The sequence below is a fragment of the Falco naumanni genome, chromosome 1, assembly GCF_017639655.2.
Source record: "Falco naumanni isolate bFalNau1 chromosome 1, bFalNau1.pat, whole genome shotgun sequence".
Lineage (NCBI taxonomy): Eukaryota > Metazoa > Chordata > Aves > Falconiformes > Falconidae > Falco > Falco naumanni.
Window position 1 is genome coordinate 121,760,049 of NC_054054.1, and position 21,996 is coordinate 121,782,044.

Here is a 21,996-nt window from a genome sequence, read left to right on the forward strand (position 1 = left end):
TATGTATACAGTAGAGAGGAGCTTTTAGCCTTGTGAAATGATATGTTGCTTCTGTTTGTAATTGCCAGAAATAACACCTGAAGTTGCTGATTTTGTAGTAAGTAGGCAGTGTAATGTTTGCGCATTGAATTAAATGTCCATATTTCTATTTCTTTCTGTAATATGTATTTGTGAAATCAGTAAGATGCTGTATCACTTAAGTCTTTATTGAGTATCTAGTTCTGTGAAGTAATTCTGCTTTTCTTGTCATTCTCTTCATAGGGATGGTACATTTCAGATTATTACTATTTTCAAAGAAACAAGCCTAGGTGTTAATATTGTAGGAGGAATTAACAGAAATGAAGGGCCTTTGGTATATATTCAGGAAATTATCCCTGGTGGTGATTGTCATAAGGTAAAGACCTTTTTTCCCTCCCTCCCCCTTCAGTCACATGTATTCTTGCTTTCATTTAGTACCTACTTAGTATTTTATGCATAGTTATATTTTAAGTACACATTTTTGGGGGTTTTCCTTGCTTTCTCTTTAAACAGAATTATCTCATTGGGTCATAGCATGGTTACATGGTAACATAAATTATTCATGAGTTCGTTTGAGGTAAATGAGGAACTTATTCCCCAATATACTTACGGGAAAGTAACAAATCAACTTCTTTAAGAGTTTGCATGATGCAAGGTAAATGAGCAAGGATGGGACAGAACAGCATACTGCCTTTTTCTTTCTTTTCCTTACTTTGACATTTCTTTTCCTGGACATCCAAAAAATCATTTTCCCTTAGTCTTAGTTTAGATGGATCCTTGGTAGTTGGAAAGCACAGTGTAGGCAAATTAGAAAAAAGATATTCAGATAGTGCAGACTGATAAAATGTATGAATCAGTACTGATTACTGTTTTGATTTATGTAAATCAGGAGGGCCTGTCAGTTTTAAAAGTAAATAAATAACCGTCTAGTTCAAGTACAAAATACTCTTTATCCAAGTGTTTCCTTTGCATCCTGAATTACTATGGTTGTTTTGATGTGTAGATAACCAGTTTTTGCCTCTTGCCAAGGAAGAGGGTGAAAGTTAATTTCACGAGCAATGAGTTTTGCCTCAAACCAGTCTATAATTATTTTTGATTGAATTTTAGTAGATTAAGCTTAATTCTAAAATGCCAAGATGGAAGGAAAAAATGCAGTGTTTCTCCAGGACTTTTTAGTAGATGATTCTTCCTTTGATTTTACCTATTGTTGTGGCTTCTAAACCGTTTTTCTCGTTTTAAACACCGAAAGTAGCAGGTGTATTTTCAGTCTGCCACGTGAGGGCAGCATTACACCGGGTATCTTACAATAGGCTGGATGCAAGCAAAATAAAAGCTCTACGACTTTTTTCTTTAATCAAAACCAAAACAACTAAGTGACCAAAAATGTAGTCAAGTGCTATCATAGGTCTGGAATTATGGTGTTTGGGTATTTAATATGTAAAATTATACTGATCTTGAAAAGGCATTTTACTTACTTGCTGTATATTTTTCTGCACATAGTTAGTTTCACACGGTCAGATTGATTCTGTGATTAATTTCTTAAGAGCTGAAGAACACTAACATGTTATGTGTAATTTGATGTGTGTTATATTAGGTAAATGTCATAACTATGTAATCATATGTGAATCATACAAATTTTCAGTTAAATTGTTGAGGCCTCTTTGAAAATGTGAGTGACGAAAGCTTAATCTTAGTGAGAAATCTAGCCAAGCATGTTTAATGTCTTGTCTTGTCTTACAGTCTCTGAGACAGAAATGTCATATCTTCCTTTGTTGGTAGAAAGCTTACAATTAATTCAACAGAAGCACAAAGTTGACAGTATTATTTCTGTCATGGTTTTGACTGTTGAATTCCTAATAGGCTAATCTAATTTTCTCATTAAGATTAATATAGCTAGTAAGTGCTTGAAGAGTACCATCTATAGCCAAGAACATTTGGGTTTGAAATAAAAATTAATTCATCTCACAGCTGAATTAATTAGTAAAGAAGCTTCCTGTGGTCAGATGGCTTGGTACTCCATGCTGGAAAAATTATTATCTGTGGTTTGTTTCTTGCGGGGGGGGGGGGGCGGGGCGGGGCGCTTAACAGAAATAGGTATCTGGGTCCAAATTTCTTCTCTACACAACACAATATCTGAGATCCGTTGTGTCTGATGAAGCTTTTATAATTACTGCTATCTTGGTGAATAAATGATTGTTTGATTCTGGAAGATCGTCAGGCAAAATGTATAGCCATTCTTGATATTTCTTGTCTTAACGGTTCCGGGGGGATATATTAAAGTGTTGAGATTGTACACTTCTTTGTATAGTGTTAGCAATTAATATAAAATTTATGGGTTTGGGTTTTTTTATTTTTTATGTTAGGATGGACGACTGAAGCCTGGAGATCAACTGGTATCCATAAACAAAGAGTCAATGATTGGTGTCTCCTATGAGGAGGCAAAAAGTATAATCAACAGAACAAAGTCAAGGTATCTATTACTGTCAAACAGCTAACCCTCCAGATTGGTTTATTATATGATATTTATGATCATATTAACATGAAATGTCTTGTTATGTGTACTTAGAGGAAATGCAAGGGATATTATTTTTTTCAAAATATTCAGTTGCAGTAAAATTTCATAGAAGAATACTCAAATGCACCTTTTAGACCTGTATAACTATGATACTTTCATTCCTTTCAAAAGAAAACACAGAACAAAACCCTAAACCACAGTATTTGCCTTTTTTAATGATGGGGAATAAAACATGGTTTTAGAAGAATGATAACACACACAGTGTTTAGGAAAAGGCAATTTTTGTGAGAGTGACATACGATCTTGTGAACAGTATGGTATACAATATGTTGAAACTTTTTAATTGTAATTTTAGGTTTGAAAGTTTTTGGGAGATCGCTTTCATTAGACAAAAAAGTATTCCTGGTTATTCAGAGAACCTGCAACATCCTTCCAGCCTCTCGACATCTACTGTAGCGTATGGAGAACAGGCTGCAGTAGTTAGTTCTCATGCATCTCCTAATGGGAAGGTTGTTTCAATGTTCACTCCAAACGCTGTGAGTATATTTATTACTCCTCTTAGTATAAAGTGAGCAAATGATTGTTTTTCCTGATTTTATTGGTATTCCATAAAGGGTTATTTTAATCCAGTTTCCATTCTAATAAGAAAATTACTGGCTCTTTTTCCTGCAAAATATTAATTCTTGGGAATATTATGACTTTTCCAGAAAACATGTGTAACAGCAAACTACACTGATGAGAGGAATAAGAGTATTAGTTGACTTCTGATAAGGAAAAAAATCAAATAAAATAAGCATTAACCATAATTATCTTGATTAATCTTAGGTACAGAGTTCTTACTGTTTCTCTAGGGAGTAAAGTTTCAGAATTAGAGATAGATCGATAGATATAGTTAGATATTTCAGAGATAAGGTACTCTTGGACTGCTGTGTATGTGTGAGAACAGTTCAATGTCACAAGTTACACCTCCTCCATGATGATGAGATTTTTGCTTGAAAATCAGTCCTAGAAGAATGTGGGGTTTTCCCCTTTGTTTCGGCTAAGCAACAATTGTTTCCATTCATACAGCTCGTGATTAGTGTAAAGAAGTGATGCTGACCATAAGAAAGAACATTTTAAAACTACTCTATTATTTTAATTTTTAAAAAAACATTTTCAATTTATCGCATTTTTAAAACTAAATAAAGTATTGTCTCTGAACAAGGAAGAATAAAATGTGTTTTTCTGTCCTGCTCAGTTTCTCCCCTGGTCTTCCTTCCTCTCCCCCTCTTGTACATTAATGTGTATTTCTAGTTTGGCTTGTGATCTGCTTTAGAAATGGTATTTCATGTCTTTTCATTTTCTTTCTTAGATGGAAACTGGAGTCAAGATGGGAGAGCAACCTCCAATTACTTCTCTAGACAGCAGTCCTACTGATGTGTCTGTCACTGGTAAATGATGATTTAATTCCCTGCCACCTTTTTTTCCTGCAATAACCGTCATACAGAAAATAGTATATAGTGACACCCAATAGTCTTTAAAAAAAGGAATATTGCTCTATTTTTGTAGTACTAAGTAAAGAACTGGGGTCAATGGATTGTTTAGTAGCTTCTGTCAAATGTAATTTGCATTGTCTTTAACAAACAGCTGAAACCAAACAAAAATGAGTGATCGCAACGTTTGCTATACAGCGGTAATAATAATAGACTCAGTAGAAACCAGCTAATGAAGACTCACATATAGATCAAAATTAGGTTGCCGTGGAAACTGTGCTTTCTTGATTTGATGAAATTCTGTAGATGTATACTGCTTGCACTTCTTTTTTTAAATTAGGGCAGCATATTGGAAGGATAGAAATAACATGCAGACCTCTTTTTCACAGTTTTTCAATTAATCAGAAAAAGAATATATATGTGTATATTTCTATTTCAGAGTCATGACATTCAAACAAAGACAAGAGTCACTTTGACCATATCTCTGACATTCAAACAAAGACAAGAGTCACTTTGACCATATCTCTAAATACCTATTTTGGAAACAACACTGAGGAAAAACAGAGGTTGTGGAATTTGGTCAGAACCAAATCTGAACTAAACAATTGTAATTCCCTTGGGAAACAAATATGCATTGTATTTATAAACAGTGAAAATGCAGTAGTCTGACATAGTAATAAGTCTCAACTGACACAGTACGATTAACTGATTCCGTTCTGTTTCTGTATGAAGACTATTCTTCAGGCAGTAGTGAGTAAGCATAACCTGTGCTTCTCAACTTGACGTATAATGTGCTGAGAAGAGGAGGGACAAACGTACAGGATCTCATTCATTCTAGATGTTGCTCCAGTGATGTTATTTAGGTTGTACCTGCGTTTGTTACGGACTGTATTAGATACCCAAATTTTAAATGAAACAGTGTCCATATTGCAAATCTGGCCAGTTGGCTTCATTTCTTGGAGGCTTCATTTCTTGGAATGTGAGCTTTTGAAACTGTAAAGTTTGTTATATTGATTACATCTGGAGTTTAATGATCACACAGGTTTTTCATATTGATCATGGAAAACACAACAACTAAATGAGAGGAACAACACAAAAGGCTATTTTTTAATATACTCAGAATACAAGACTCTTGATTAATATAATGCAATACACTGGAGCTTCATCGTTGCTTAACGAGACCAAGGCGGCCACAGTTTCTTAACATACCTGAATAACATAGCTAGTAAAGTGGAAAGAAGTACTTGCAGCTCCGGTTTGTACTGTTGTCATTTTTCATTTCAGTCTTATTAAGCACATCCTTAGTCAAAGCTGCCGCTTCTCTCATGCTGCCCTTTTTCAAGGATAACCTTGAAAAATTAAAGTAGCTCTTAGATGGTGGGGTTTTTTAAATGCTCTAAGAAAAATCAGCATAATTTTGTGGAATTCTTGCACAGATTCATACACAAGGCTTTTTCATTCTGAATTGGAAGGAAGTGTGCCAATTCAGCTGAGGTTCTAGCCTACTGTCTTCAGAATTTAATATAGCATGTGAGAGGTGTTAGTGTCAGAGATTTTCAAGATGTTTTGGTTTATGCTTTTGGCATATAGAGAGAATGTAAATTACTTTAATCTTGGAAACAGATACGCTGTGAAAAAAAAAAAAAAAAAAAAAAAAAAAAAAAAGAAGATTTCTGTGCAATTCCTTCTGTTCCTTTAGAGAGATTCTCAAACTGCATGATCCTTTAGTTTTCAAATACGGGGTTTGGTTTCAGTACCTTTCTAGTCCATTAATGAAATAACAAATTAAGATCTAAATAGTATTTCTGAATAATGAATGCAAACAAGTATTCCATGTTCTTCTGCAAAAAAAAAAGCAATGAAGTTCTATTTACATACATCTAAAATCCAAATAAATTGGTAGTTAACTGCTCCTTTTGCCTACTGTCTGTAATCAATGGCTTCCAAAGGTTGCTTCTGCTTGTGTTGTATCCATGGGTGTGTCTGAAGCATGGCAAAGCTGGGACTGCATTTCTCAAGTTCCATGAAAACTAAGCACACACACACACACAAAAAAGCAGTTATTCCAAAATCTTGCCTATGGACTGCTTAGTACAGCTGGCTTCTTTTCCTTTTCTGAGCTTAATCATTTCTGTATGTTGGAAATAAAATAGATGCATCGTAAGTTATTAATGCCGTTAGCTAAAATTATGCAAACTTCTTGTATTTTTGACTGTGATGACTGGAGAAGAGGGGATGATGGATGATGGCTTAATGGATGGTAGTTCTTGGAGAAGAGTTCCTCCCCAGAAAAAAATACTGAGGAGCCTCCTGGAATTCAGTCTAAGCTACCTCCACACAGCCCTTGGCTGGCACCAGGTTGTTCCCTCTCTTTCCACAGTGTTTTGTAGATCACTAGGTAGGCTTTTGCGAACCCTTATTATGCTCAGGGTGTGTCTTGAAGGTCTTTCAGGAATTTGCAAGTGTGTTTCCCTTTCTGTTTCTAGAGTAACTGTGTATCTCAGCAAGAAAAATATCACAAGTATAAGCCCTATGCTTGATGGATTGCTCTAAAGTTATTCACGTTTTTTTTCTGTCAATTTGCTACTTGTCACTTTCTCATGTGAAAAAATAGTTTAAGTGATAGATACCCTTAACTTTTGTTTATTACAATTATGTCAAATAAAAAGGTCAATCTAAATATTAATGTTTCTTTGTGGCAAGTGGGTATTTAGCTGGCATCCGTTTCATGAGCAGAGTTTCAGAACAAAATTTTCAGAGCAGTATTTACAACAATATCATTGTTAAATTTTCATTTTTTTCTTCTTAGCTATTGCCCCCAGCCAGAATGATGATTATGAGCTGCAAGGAAAGACCTCTACTATTCGTCTCAAAGCAGAAAAGCTAGAAAGGGTAAATACTTATAGTATTTTGCGTTTTCCCTTCTTTCCCTTCATAATGCATGTAAAACATCTGGAGCATATTTCTAGACTGACAAATTATGCACCACATTTCCTATTTGGATAGTTCTTTCAGGTTGCAGGCCAATATTTCATTTTTTTTATATTGGGCAAATTACTGTTTTTGTTAATCTAATTACTGATTAACTCTTCTGGGAATCTGAACAGCCCTCAGGATTTTTTAATGCACTTATTAAGGACAAAGGGTTTTGCTTATTACACTCATCCGTATTCAAGGTTAAATAATATCTGAACATCTCTCAATTAGAAGGAAAAGTCACAGAGCGTCTCTGGAATAAAAGTTGTCAGTGAGAGTGTACTATGATACAAAGGCTCTTTGAAGTATAGCTCTTTAATTACTCCCCCATGTCCCTGCAGTCATTATCCCTAGTCCTTTCTCCAAAATAAGTTTTCTCCTTCCAGGCATTGAATTATCTTGGGATTCAGCCCACAGATGAACAGCAGCAAGCCCTAAGGCAGCAACTTCAGAAAGATTCTAAAGGAACAGTGTCTTTTGGAGGTAATAATTTGTTAATTACCATGGAAAATAATTAAATGTAGCAATACAGAAATTATAGGTAATAACCATTAATATATTTTCTGTCAGTCTTGGGTTGCTACAGCAAATAAAATGATACTTTGTGATAAGAACCTTATTCCACTGTATAAAACTAAGTAACTGGAAAGCAAATCACAGATTTATCTAATAAAGAGCAGCCGTGACAAAGTTTTGATTTTGTGCTCACAAATTCCTAAATTTTTGCCTTAACAATAGGGTACTTTAATTGTTCCAAATATTACTTGGGACAGTACTGATGTTTAAAGGGCCTTCTTGAAGTAGTTAAACTGATGGATTATTTAACTTGTTTAGTTTGTGAGAAGCAAGAACATTTCAACTATTGCATATAGAAAAATTTGCATGGAGACCATCATGATTCTTCTAGCTAAATCTAATTCTGATGGGAATGAGTTGCTTGCATTGGTTATGACAACTTTGGTAGTTGACACTTAACAATGTAAGAGTATTTCTTATAAACTGTGAGACATGCTGGTTTTGATGCTAAAACTGATGGAAACTTCACTTTTCCTAAAGTTTATGAAAAACAGCATCAAACACTATTATATGAAAAATAATTTCTTGTACTTAACCATCCAAAAATACACTGGATATTCAAGCACCTTATCAAGAAAGATACTGGATCTTCCATCAGATCTTATGTGGTGTAAACAAACTGACATTTTTATTTCTACTTTTCTGTCATACTGTAGCAGATCTCTTTTGTATACATTCTAAATGAACAGGTAATCCAAGCCATGTTGATTGAGAATGCTGTAGTGTTTGTATTTAAAACTTTCTACTTGGTCAACATCAATTTTACCAGGTGTGTATCAGGGTTTTAAAGCGCCTGCGAAGGAAACTGAGCTGTGAGCTAGCATGCAATTTTTCCTTTTTCCTGCAGAGACACTGTGTCTCCTCTAGTAAGGTCAATTCATTGGGAAGGGCAGGCAGGTGTACAAATTTCTTTTTATTTTTTCACACAGCTCTGCCAAATGTAGAGTATCTCTAACCATGTACTTTGAAGATGAACTTCACACCCCCTTTTGTTTTCTTTTCTCCTTCAGGACTTGATTCAGGGATATTTCAGCCCAAGAACTGTTTTGAACATTTTTGTTCTTACTCTTACCAGCTTTACCAAATGTTTCTGTTCAGAAAGATGTGTTTGTTTTTCATATATTCTTCTAGAAAGCTTATGAAGGGCAGATACTGCATTTATAAAAGACTAGCCGTAGATTGTAGTATTAGTAGTTGTGCTGCGTCTTGTAATACTGCTACTGAACTGAACTTCTAAATTGTTCTTCAGATTTCTTTGAAGTTTCAAGGAATCTCTTCTCTATGCAATTGAATGCAACAGGTGATGACCAAAAATCTGTGACATTTGGGGTCAATGAAATTGCCAGCTTACTGGATTCACAGGTAAAATATATGCCTGTGCAGTGTTTAACTGTTGGGAGGAAATTACTGGAGAGCTTATTATATGTACAATTACTCCAGATCTTGGACAGATGTTTAGAAGAGCTCCATATCGTGGTGTTCTTTAAGATAACTTCGTTTCTGTGAAGCTTTTTAAAGCAACTTACGTTGCAGAAATCAATTCACATAATTACGTTGTAATCTGTTGTAAGTATGGACAGTGGTGATTTATTGAGGTTTCTTAGTGGAATACATATTGGTTCGAGTGCTAAACAATTATTGGGCCCAGTGAATTAAACTACTGCTACAGTGAAAAGCACTTTATTCTAGAGCTGACTTTAAGAAATAGCATTTGCAGCATAGGAATACTAAAATAAAATGAGGTATTATTTAAAATACTGAATAAAACAGGATATTAGTATTGTATTCCTGGTACTTTAAAAATATTTTTATTAATCCTTTTTAACAGGAAAAATAATAATTCCTTTGAAAGATAAAATGGACAGAATTTTCTGAAGGATTTTTAGTATTTTCAGAGCTTTAAATTATTTTAAAATTAAGATTATCGTGTCATTTTATTAACAAGACCTTTTAAGATAAGATGTTAAAGATCATGGAAGATACAGTTAGCAATACATTCTGACCTTATGTATTTAAATACACAGTTTGTAACCTGTGATTCTTTGGAGGATGACGTGGAAAGACTTAAGAAAGAAAGAAATGAAGCTTTAAAAGAAATGAGTAAATTAAAGGTAATAATTTTTATTTCCTTCAAATTGTTCAAGAGACAGGTTTCTTTCTGAGTGTATATAGGAATGTACTGGTTTTCTTTTGAATTTTACATGCCGTTTTAAATGACTAAATAAAAAGGCAGAGCAAACGGTCGTAATCATGTGTGAAGATTGTATGCGTACAGTGTATTTCTGGAGACAGTGAATTTTGTTATACTGAGTACTAACACATTTTTAAAGGCATTTCACAAAAGTGAATTTGCAGAAGTGACTGATTTGCATAGCAATTTTATTTAGAAATGTGTGATCCTAGTAACCACAGTGTCTAAGCATATGCTAATACTTTTGCAAGAAGTCAGAACTAGAGGATAAATTAATGTGTTTTCAAAATTCATAGATATTTTCACAGATATTGCAAAATACATAAGACCTAAAGAAGCAAATACATTTATTGTTTCTTAATACCCTGCATTACAACCATGGTCCTATGCTCCTGAATTTTTTTTTGACAACCCAAAAGATAAAAAATTCTGAACCTTTATCCAGCATACCTAGCTCTCGTTCTTGAACAGGAAAATTGATCCCAGGATACAAGCGATTCTACAAATTACCTCCTGGTCCAAAAAATAATCTGTCTTGTATAGATTACAAAAACATCAGGTTGGCATGGCCAAAAATGTATTCTTCATTCTGTGCACAAATATTCTTCTTCTGAAAACTTTGTACTGAAATGAAATAATTGATTTACATTGAACATTGAAGTAGTGAATACTTATCATGAGCCCCTAAATTGCTGATACCAAAACCTGGCAATGATCAATCTGTAATTGCCTCATTTCTTACCCTCTTCCCTTAATCTACAGTCAAGTACTTGATACTCGGTGAGAAATACCCTTGGTCTGACTCAACGTGAGAATCTTTTTGAAATTGTTAGAACTTTTAACCTCTGAAAGTGGTGTACCTAGAGGTGTCTGGTGTAAATAAATGGGTGGAAGGTCAGACACACAATGTTGACAGTAACTTGACATGTGTATTAGATTGTACAGCAGCCTGTTAAAGCTGCAGAAATGTCTGTATTCTGCTCTTTTAGGTGGCTAGGTAGCAAGAGACTTAAAATATATATTTTACTTATATCACAGAAATAATCAGTTCAGTAAATAATCCTCAGATGCTCATGAAACTTAAACAGTATTAATGAACTCTGAAAAATCAGCCTTTAGAGAACAAAATTTGGTTTTGTCACAGGTTTTATAAAAGCTCTTGATTATTTATCATTTCCACCAGAACTTTTTTAATAATATGTGTTTTCTGATTATACAGCATTAGTAACAGACACGTGTTGTGGCCTAGAAATGTAGTAGTTGTACAGAAAGCAGTAAATACATTGATAGAGTTTAAGTATTGCTACCTGTAGTTTTAAAAGGGCTAATTGGGGTTTAGGAATAAAAACTCTTTCAGACCTAATTATTAATTATTTCTTCTGTTGTTTGTTTTTATTTTAACAGGAAAAATTGTCTGAATCTGTGAATTTACAGAAACAGTTAACAGAGCAGCTACAAATAGTAAAGCAAGTATGTTGAAGTTTCTTAAAAATATAATTTTTTTTTTTTTTTTTTTACTTTTTTTGTGCAAGGGAGAAGGGACCACTTCTTTCTGTCTTGATGCTTGTATAGGCTATCCTTTCACACTAATTTCAACACAAAGTGGTTCTTTTATTACTACAAAGCTTTTGATTAGAATTGGAGAATACTGATCCTTAAGTTTTTAGAGCAATAGTACTTTTCTGCTGCTGAATTGAGGTAGGAACCATAAGACAAGCTGGATCAGACAAGTTGGATAATAATGTAGTATTATCTTTCTGGTCTATAAGTGTTCTTGAAGTGATTTTGCTGTTCTTAGGCAACAGTGTGCCTCATCTACAGTCATAACGTTAACTACTTTATGTCAACCAGTTTCAAGTATGAAAAAATAAACACACTTGACAGCTTTACCTGGTATTTACCAGGAATAAATGGTAGTAAGTGTTTTTTGAGGAATGTCTTGTTTCTGTCTCCATATCTATTTATGAGAGAAGAAATCAGAGTTTCTTATGAAACTGAGCCTTCTTGTGTCTCTTAATGGATATTTCCAGTTATATGTCATTTATAGCCTGGATTCAAAACCACGTCACTTTCCAGTTTCCTGCTTCCACTCTTTCCTTCCTATGACCTGGCCACCTTTCTTTCCTCCTGTACTGCTACATGTATTCCTTGTCAGTTCCTCATGGCTATCTGTTCCATCAGATGTCATATGTAAAAATGCAAGATACAGTTTAAGAATCTTTCTGCGTACTGTTATATTAAGATTAGGTTTATGTTTTCGCTTGTATACATAGATTTGTTCAACACCTTCATTATCACCTTTTATTCCTTGAATTTAAGAGAACTGCTTGAGAAAGGGAGAGCTTTTTCCATTAATATTGTGATGTTGCCCTTTGTATGCTGTGGCACAGCAGGAAAATAAATTTGATTCTTTTTTGGGTAAAATTTAACTGGAAGGATGTTCCAGTGGTGCACCTCATGTTTGCATTCACTAATGTGTGTGCGTTCTGTTGCCCTAGACTAGAGCAGATGTTCAGTCTATCAGTCTAGACTAAAGCTATTGCAAAGTACAAACCCTGAAATGCAAACAGTATGGACATCAGGGGGAACTCACGCCTGACGACCTGATAGCGTGACTGGCTGGGTAGGTGTGGGGAGAGCAGTGGACATTGTCTACCTTGACCTCAGCAAGGCTGCTTTTTTTTTTTTTTTTTAAACACTGTCTCCCATAACGTCCTCCTAGGTAAGCTCAGGAAGTGTGGATGAGTGGGCAGTAAGGTGGGCCAAGAACTGGCTGAACAGCAGAGCTCAGAGGGTTGTGATCGGTACCGGGGTCACTTCTGGGTCCAGTCCTGTCAACTTATTCAACTGGGTGAAGGCACTGAGCGTACCCTCAGTGAGTTTGCTGATGATACAAAGCTGGCAGGAGTGGCTGATGGAGCTGCGCTGCCATTCAGCGAGACCTGGGCAGGCTGCAGAGCCGAGCAGAGAGGAACCTGATGAAGTTCCACAAAGGCAAGTGTAAGGTCCTGCACCTGGCAGGGAACAGCCCCACGCACCAGTGTCAGCTGGGGGTCACCTGCTGGAAGGCAGCTCTGAGGAGGAAGAACCTGGGAGTGCTGGAGGACAGCAAGTTGCCCACGGGCCAGCAGCGTGCCCTTGGGGCCAGGAAGGCCAGTGGGACCCTGGGGTGCATTAGGAGGAGCCTGGCCAGCAGGTGGAGGGAGGTGATCCACCCCCTCTGCCCTGCCCTGGTGAGGCCACATCTGGAGCGCTGTGTCCAGTGCTGGGCTCCCCAGTTCAAGAGAGACAGGGAACTGCTGGAGAGGGTCCAGCGGAGACCACAAAGGTGATGGAGGGACTGGAACATCTCCCTGATGAGGAAAGGCTGAGGGAGCTGGGCCTGCTTGGGGAGGGCAAGACTGGGAGGAGGGGGTCTTACCGATGTGAGCAAGTATCTTAAGGGCGAGTGCCAGGAGGACGGGCCAGGCTCTTTGCAGCGGTGCCCAGCGACAGGACAAGGGGCAACGGGCACCGCCTGGCACACAGGAACTGCCCCTGAATCTGAGGAGGAACTTCTGGACCTCGAGGGTGACGGCACCGCACAGGCTGCCCAGAGCGGCGGCGTCTCCTCTGGTGACTCCGCGCAGCCTGCCCTGGCGGGGGTTGGGCTGGGGTGGTCTCCAGCGGGCCCTTCCAGCCCCCGCCACTGTCAGGCTGTGGCCAGGGCCCGGTATTCGTTGGGGTCCCCGTGGCTGCCCCCGCTGGGCAGCTGGGCTCGTGCCCAGGCGGTCCGCACGGCGGCCCGTGCCAGGGCAGCAGTGCCCGCGGCTGCCGCACGAGGGCGCCCTGCCTTTAGTTCTGCCCGCGGCGCCGTCAGGGGCTGGTGCCGGCCCGCCGAGCCGCGCGACCCCCGGGGGAGGGATGCTCCGCTTTTGTAGCGAGCGTCTTCTCGAACTGCTGTTGAAAAGGTTCCGTATAGTGAAATGAAAGAGAAATCATAAATTATATGTAATTACAGCGACCTATTTTAGGAGGCAGAAGCAGGCTTTTGATGGAAATTTTAGTTCTGTTGATACTTGGTGCGTTTTCCAGGGTTGCGTGTCTATTTTTGTAGTTCAGAACCAATGTTGATGCTGAGTTTCATGGTGATACAAAGTTTCTTTTTTAAAAAAAGCTACTTACAGTACAAGTTGCTATGTAACTTGTGATGGTGCATTCCTGCTTGAGCTGAAGTTAGTGAAATGAGTTAATGAGTACATTATTGTGCCTTAATGGTCTGTTTAAAAGTAAACAAACAAGCCAGTTTAATTATGTGCTGAAGGTCTTCTGGATTCAATACAATTTAAGCATTTTGTAAAAATCACTGCTTTCCTGAAAAAAACCCCGATGTTTCAAATGAGGATATAGACTACCAGTCATATATTGGAGTATCTTTTGTGGTATTTCTGTTGTCTACTAATTGTGAATTGTAGAGATTGCAGCTTAATTAGTACAGGCGTACAAATATTCCAGTTAATGGACATGTTCGGGTAGTACCAGTCCATTAAACAGTGCTTGAATCAGTAGCTAACAGGATAAACTCTGAAGATTAGAAATATTGCTAAAGTTGAAATGAGGTAGTAATTTTTTTCTAATACTGCTCTATGGTAACTAAAATATATTAATTGATATATTTTTACTTTGAGATTTTGATTTGGGCCTTCTTTGAAACCATGTGGAAGCTGAAATTGGCACAAAACACAGAAAGGCACTTTTGAGTACTTGAAGTCTTGTCAACACCGTGAATGAGGAAATCTGTAATGATGTCTTCTATCTTCCTGGATGAGTTTGACTGTATTCTGTGCTGCCTGGATGGCCTGGGTCATGCCAGCCTGAATGATCTCGTCTTCTTTACTAGAGCTTTTTTAATGCAGTTATTGTCAGCTGGAGCACCTCAGCTAAACATAGTGAATGTGGAAGGTCACAAAGATAGGACACTGTTTGTGGTATCCTGTGCAGCTGGACTTCGTATTCCATTGGGCTAAGATTTGCTATTCTGTGCTTATGTTTTCTGAGGGGAAAAGTGGTACTTTGAAGACTAGGACTTGAATGGCTGATATTTTGGAAGCAGAATATAGTTTATTTTACCCTGTCTGAAATAAGGATTGGGTTGGGTGGGTTTTTTCATTAGCTTTTTTTTTTTTTTTTTATTTTAATATATGGTAAAGATAATCTAAGTTCTTCTAAAGAATGTTTTTAGCAAACAATTTCTGGAGAATTAATGAATAAACATAATTGAATTGTAACTATGATTTTTCACGTAGTTTAAAGGAATATCTTTGTTCCGGTTCTTGTTGTGGCTGGAATATTACTTGGATAAAACAGTCTCCTGAGACTTGAATTTATCCAAGGAAGTAACAGAACCTGGCTTTGAAAGAAACCTGTACCTTGAAATGGATTCTGTAAAGATTCAGTTTTGCTCTTCCATCCTGCAGTTTATTTGTTGTAGTGGCTTCACACCAGATTAGGACAAACCGTCCCATCAGGCATTTATATAGATGAAATATTAGCAGCTGCAGATTCCAATTTCTGTTGCATCTTATTTCATACAAGCAGCTGACTGGGACAAGAGAACGTGCTGAAGCATGCTGTTATCCATCTGTTCTTCACTGGTAGGGGCCCCTTACCTGCATAAGTAGGAGAGCCCACCATGTTGCTGCAATGCCAGCTCCAGAAACTGTAGAATGGGGAAGCCTGGTGGTATCGTTACCCTTTGTGCCTTCCTGCTCTAGCAAATAGCTCTGCTTTGTCAGAAGGTTTTGCTAATTCAGTTGTAGTGTGGATAATCGTTTCATTGTAATGTAAGAATCCATTGTTCGTTAATTATTCCTTTAGGTCTTTCGCTGTTGAAATCTGGTCATACTTAGTCTGCTATTACAGAGAAATTAATAGTCAACAGTTGGGTTTCTGAAAAAAAAACAAACCAGTAGAGGAGTAAAGGCAATTCTGGATTATAAGAGATTAAACCTTTATCTCAGGGAGGTCTTATTTTAAAACCTTTTCATTACAGCAATTTTCCCATGACTTTTCTGATGTCAGTTTATTTAAATAATTCCTATGTGTGCATTTTCAAGATGCCACCTTTTGTTCAAGTCTCTGTGTTCATTTATATTACTCAAACTTAACATCAGAGCATCTTTTTCACTTTTGTCTCCCTTTTCCCACCTTCAGCCCGTTACGGAAGGCTACCAAATCAGCCTGTGTATCGGTCGGGCCAGGCTTTTCTTGCTGTTGAGTCACACTGTTTCTTAGAGCGGCAAGAAGATTCCCTTTACAGAGGCAGTCATTTTGACCTCTACTTTTGTAAATTCACAACTTCTTAGAAGCCCCTGTGTTCTCTGAATTGTTTCTAGGAAGAAGAACTGCTATGAGCAACTTGCAGGAGGGGTGGATTGTTCTGGTGGTCTGTCAGTGAGTGCTTTCAGTAATGGCCCCTCACACTCTTTTAGTGCTGTGCAGACAGACAGTTGTAAAACAAACCAGCTGAACAGCAGAAAGACACGCAGCCACAAGCTTTTGAATAGTCCGTGTTGCCAGGTGGAGGTGATCGCCATGTAGACATAGGTTCATCTAATGCTTTGTGCTTCCAAAAGAAAAAAAGGAAAAAAAAAAGTTATACTTGCTGTCAAAGATTGTTTAAATGTATCTCTTCTCATAACAAAAACCTCCAAACTGTATAACATTAATGTCATCTGTATTCACTAGTGATGTAACTGTTCGCTACAGAAGTGATTACTTCTTCTAATGCTTTATTTTCTAAGAGACCAGAATTTCCCTGGCAGTCACCCAAATTGATATTATATTGCAAATACAAGGAAGATGGTGACCTATATATATGTTATTGAGATTAGTTTACTTATGGCCTGAAATAAAATATATTGTTTATTAAGTCTAACAGTGTACAGTTTAAAATTCATCTGAAACTGAGATTGGTAGGTCATTTTACAAAAAAAAAAAAAAAAGTTATGACAAAGTATAGGAAAACCTGACTTGAAGTATGTTGATTGCACAGAACAAATGCTTCCAAGTTAGGAAATAATAGAATTGGATCTGCTTTTGTAAGCTTGACTGACTCTCTAGGCATTTATATTTTGACACCTGTTAAATACTATATAACAATTCTTCCACAAGAATGGGAATATTTGGTCATTTCATTGAAACAGTGATTTCAACCTTGTTTCTAGAAAGTTATTTCCTACTTACAGATTCATAGTCTATTTCTCCTCTACCCCTTCCTGTTTCCCCTCTGTTTCCATTCCCAACCAGGATATAATTATAAGACATGATAGGTTGACTAGGAACAGTCTAAATATCCTTAGCTGAAAAATTTGTACAAAGAATTTCTAGCTCTATGAATTTCTACATTTAAAGCTTATCACTTCTATGATTCAGGAAATTAATACACAGTCTTTTTCCGCAGATTAATAAAAAGCTAAGGGGAAAGATGTTTGTTGGTTTTGGTGCCAGTGAGCCTGTATGTCTACATTTTTGATGAACAGTTTGTTTGGTTTTTTTTCCTAGTGTAAATTCATATGTTGTCCAGACTTTTAGTTTGACTTTCTAAATTTACAAATCAAAATTAACTTGAATTAATATTCAGTACTAAAATGTACTAAGGAATATCCTTCTCAAAATCAGATTTTATGACCTTTAGGGATTACTTTAGCTGAATTAAAAGCTAACAGTTTCTCATTTCCTGTTTTCCATATATATTTGTATGTAAATCTTATCTAACACTCTCTTGTCACAATACAGCATAACGATATAACAGCAGGAACTAGACAGAAAAATAAAAACCAGCACTTTTTATGAGAACAGTGTGAACTGAATACTTGCATTAGAAGTCCAGCTACATGATGTGCAAACTCTGAATTGAATGTGAATTCAGGCAGTAATAATAAAAAAATGAAATAATACCGCATTGAAGTATTTAGTATGAAAGTGGTGGGGCAGATTAACAGCATCAGATGCATTTCTATAAAGCCTTTCATTCAGTTAGATTTACAGTAATCATAGAATTCATGATTTAATTTATTAGGAGAATTATCTCTGTCTGTAAATACCAGTTCTTTGTTTGCTCATCACACACTTAAAAATTAGCAATTGGTCTACTTTCATCTAATAATGAAAAAAATCTAACTATAAATACTAAAAGGTAGCCCTAATGCTGACTGCAGTACTTTTGAGCTAGATCCGTGCTACTTTGTTAGCTGGAGTTGTAACTTTTCATTTAAATTCTGTCATCTATAGGAAGCCAAGGCAGCTGTAGAAGAGACAAGAGCTTTGCGAAGTAGGATTCATCTTGCAGAAGCTGCACAAAGACAGGCTCGTGGAATGGAGATGGACTATGAAGAAGTAATTCGCTTATTAGAAGCTGAAATCGTAGAGCTGAAGGCTCAGCTTGCTGATCATTCTGGCCAAAATAAAGTAAGCAAAGCAGTCGCCTGTTGTGGTTACCATGGTTTCCTTGCTGTTGTCATGTATCTTGTTTTCATTTTCTTTTCATCTGCTTTTCTAAAGTAGGTCAGTGTTTGTCTTGTATTATTCAATAACTGGAATAATATGTAGTGAAGGGGGTAATGTGAAGTGTGCGAGTCTTCCTTTATCCAGATATCTTTGGGCTGCAAAAATAAGAGCTAGAAGCATATGTGGGTCATAGGTCAAAACGGCACATCTCAAGCATCAAAGCCTGGAACAGGTTCTGCGCTGAAGACATACTGTCTTTAAAAACAATACATGTATTTGTATCCTTTTGTATTTCTGTAAAAATGGCCCTCACATTTATGTTTTTGAGGCAAATAATAACAATATAAAGCCCAATATCGTTCTTAAGCAAATCTAGATTTAATAATCATTTGCATTTTACTAGCAGTATGCTGCCAGAATTTTTTTCCTGTTTTAATGGAACCTCATATTTTAAAACCACTTCATCTCCAGTGAGGCATTTCAAAACATGCCAAGTAGTAAAATATTTGAGGCACTTTTAAACTTTTCCCCATAACTGTGGATCCTTTTCCTACACGCAGTCTGAACAAGTGCAAGCAAGTTGGCATTTCTGTGTTTACCTTGCTTTTCTCATGAAAATTGATGTGCATATGAATTGATGAAGACCTATTGTTTGTTGCCTTATTTTATCATGAGAATTAATTCAGTCTTCTAAGGTATTAAAAGGTAAAGCCGACTCTATGGTGTACAAGCTTGCAAAGAAGCAATACAGCAAGTGAGTGTAGCTCCAAGGGAGGAATCCCTCTCATTTCATTTTGAGGGTGTGTGATGAGATGAATCACACCCTAGAAATTCTTCTTTCTGAACATGTGTGTGATGCCCCATCTTTTGTCAGGTATTTTTGAAGCGGTTTGTTTTCTAGGACTTGAATACATATCAAAACTTTTAAGAAATTCTGAGCCTGTGGGTTGCTTTCTTAGATAATTGTTTCTGAGATGCTGGCTTGAATTCCTGAAATTCTGAGTAAGCACTCGAATATCTGAATTAAGATTTGATTCTCTGCATTTCTTATTCATAAGAAGCAGTATCAAGTAGGTAGCAACTCTATAGTATGCTTATTTGTTAGTATAAAAGAGTGAGATCCCTCGGAAGGCTTACCAGCTCCTTCTGCAACAGGGGACAGTGAGATTGCCAAAGAAAGGTGGTTTAATCAACAGATCCTTTGATATTCAGAGTGGTTGTGATTCTGGTCATTTGTACGATATATACAAAGAAAAGTGTGTACTCGTTTGCTTCAAGTGGGTTTTGGTGGGTTTCTAGAAGAGTTTTATAGTAGGTAGTGGGCTTTCAGAAAAGATCACCCACAGTGAGGTAAAAGTTTATTTTTGATGATGGTGATTTTTTCTTGATTTTGGAGAGTATTTTGGTCTAGGTCTTGTGTTCAACAGGCAGCTTAACTAGACAAACATGCCCATATACATGTGAAGACATTACTCGTGGTCCTCTTACATGAACAGTGCCAGGGACTCAAGCTGAAACCTTGAGACTCCAGAACCTGATCAAAAGGGGTTCACATGCAGAGGGATGCATAACGCTGATCAATAGGTTATACAAGTGCATGTAGAGAGATCCTAGGGGGTAATTTTCTCCAAGATACGCCATAATTACTCTGTTGGCCAAAGGATGTACAAATGCAAACTAATGGACTGAGTTTGTTCCCATATTGGCTATTTGTGCCAACCTGCTGACAGATACTGTCACTGTCGGGTTGGTGGTTTTGATCTGTTTGTAAATCATTTCGAACTGTCTTAAGTTTCAGCCCTGTCACTGTTGTTAGCTGCCACTTGCAATTTACCTTTATATCATTTGCCAAAATCTGTTGCAGTCTGGGAGCTGATTTACTAGCACATCAGGCGTACCAGCTGCAGAAGCAGCTATATTTTGCAGAAATGTAGAAAAGACTGTTGAGTTAAATGTTTCAGACATCCATTTCAATTCACACCATGTATCTCTGTGAGCCATAGGAGAAAATTATTAGACTAAAAGCCTTAAAATATCTTTCCTAGGATAACATCCAAGACTTGAGAAAGAGAGTTACAGTGCTTGACTGCCAGCTGCGGAAATCAGAATTGGCTAGGAAGACCTTTGAGGTGGCTACTGAAAAACTGCTACAATTTGTAGAGGTAGCTTTGCCTTTCATTTCAAGCAATATTTTATTTGGAAATGTTTTGTGTTGATGTTTCTGAGGAATAAACATAGTAAACTGACTATAAACTAGTTTGCAGAGATCCTTTCTTGCTACAAATAAAGACGGTGTATTTATCTGTGTACAGATCCATGTGGGAATTTACTTTTATGTTTTGCTATACTAAAGAAATGAAATATCAGGTAATTTTTTTCACCTAATGTTTCACAAACTCGTATCAACTTCTGTGAAATTCACCAGAGGAAAAGACAGAAAAAGTAATATCTGCTAATATTTCGAAATGTTATGAAACCAAAAAAAGAGGTTTTATATTTAAATGTTATTACATTTCATTTAAAGGAGTTATAATATTTTGGGATTTACTTCCGCACTGCTGGTTGGGGAGACCAGACTCTAATTAGAAATCAAATCCCCCCCACCCAAATACAACATCACATTATAAAGTATTAACTTTTTGACCATGTTGAATTATAAACTGTTAACTTCTTGACTATGGCCAACAGGTGGTGCATGAAATACTTTCAGATAACTCTACTTCCTCAACAGTTTTAAGGTAATAAAATGGAATAGTTGTTAATATTGAAGTGGCGATATTAATACTGGAAAACTCTACGATTGTTTCAAAGCCTTCAAATACTGTCTTATAGCTACTTTTTCCATATTTTTTTTGCTGTATGTTTCTGAGTGTCATTTTATTCGATGAGAGGGAGTGGCATGAGTTATAAATTAGGCTTTCAGGATACAGCTTCATTAAAAACCTCAGAATTAAATTAAAGCAGTTAGTAATTACATAGCTATGGTTGTCTGGATGTTTCCATAAAGTAATTATAATGTGCTAAGGATTAGTTAAAATTGTAAGGAACCTTAACAGTGGGCTATAATTTTTTTTATTTTTAGATTTGCCCAAGCAATTTTGCATCATCATTAATCCAGTAGCATAGAAATAAAATGATAACATGCATATGCATTTAAGTTTTATTACTCTTCTTGTTTAAAAAGGTAGCTAGGAATATCCAACAAGATTTAGAGCAGCCTTTGGTCCTTCAGAATATCAGCATGATTGTGCTTACATATCTCAGATAAGTGTTCCATTAATATTCATGTAACGGTAAAGTTGTTTTCTTTTTCTGAAGTTGCCATCTTTTTCAGCAAAGCTCTCAAGGAAATCAAATCTATTTAGGTGAATTTAGCTGGAATTTAGCAGGATCAGATCAACTATTATGTTGTAGATGTCAATGTTTTAATACGCAGATGCTAATCAATTAAATGCAGTTCTCATCAGTGCACAAGACTGATGTTGCATGTTTTATAAAGTTTGTAGACTTTATTTTAGTAAATGGGTTGAAGTATAAAACACAAAGATAAGGTGACCAACTGACTCACTAACAGCAGAGAAGATAAGAACTGGGCCCCCTAAAGCAGTGTCCTTTCTTAAATGCTAATAAGAAAATTACTTTTAAGTATGTTGCTTTTCTTGACGCTAGATTTTGAGACATCAGTGTTGTTTAAATTGGACTTTCCTATTCCCTTTATTGTACAGACAGAACTGCTGTGAGGTAAACTCATCAGTTTGGTA

General features: G+C 36.6%; 1 protein-coding gene across 8 annotated transcripts in view; it reads left to right on the top strand.

Moving 5' to 3' along the window:
* STXBP4 (syntaxin binding protein 4) overlaps positions 1-21,996 on the top strand; it is a 76,170-nt gene that overhangs the window by 14,835 nt on the left and 39,339 nt on the right. For all 8 annotated transcript variants that reach the window (XM_040581864.1, XM_040581867.1, XM_040581870.1 and 5 more), the window contains 12 exons: positions 262-394; positions 2,382-2,488; positions 2,889-3,069; positions 3,885-3,963; positions 6,815-6,897; positions 7,368-7,464; positions 8,807-8,919; positions 9,582-9,668; positions 11,153-11,218; positions 18,020-18,196; positions 20,281-20,397; positions 20,924-20,973. In XM_040581864.1, coding sequence (XP_040437798.1) covers positions 262-394; positions 2,382-2,488; positions 2,889-3,069; positions 3,885-3,963; positions 6,815-6,897; positions 7,368-7,464; positions 8,807-8,919; positions 9,582-9,668; positions 11,153-11,218; positions 18,020-18,196; positions 20,281-20,397; positions 20,924-20,973 — 1,290 coding nt within the window. The remainder of the gene's footprint in view (positions 1-261; positions 395-2,381; positions 2,489-2,888; positions 3,070-3,884; positions 3,964-6,814; positions 6,898-7,367; positions 7,465-8,806; positions 8,920-9,581; positions 9,669-11,152; positions 11,219-18,019; positions 18,197-20,280; positions 20,398-20,923; positions 20,974-21,996) is intronic.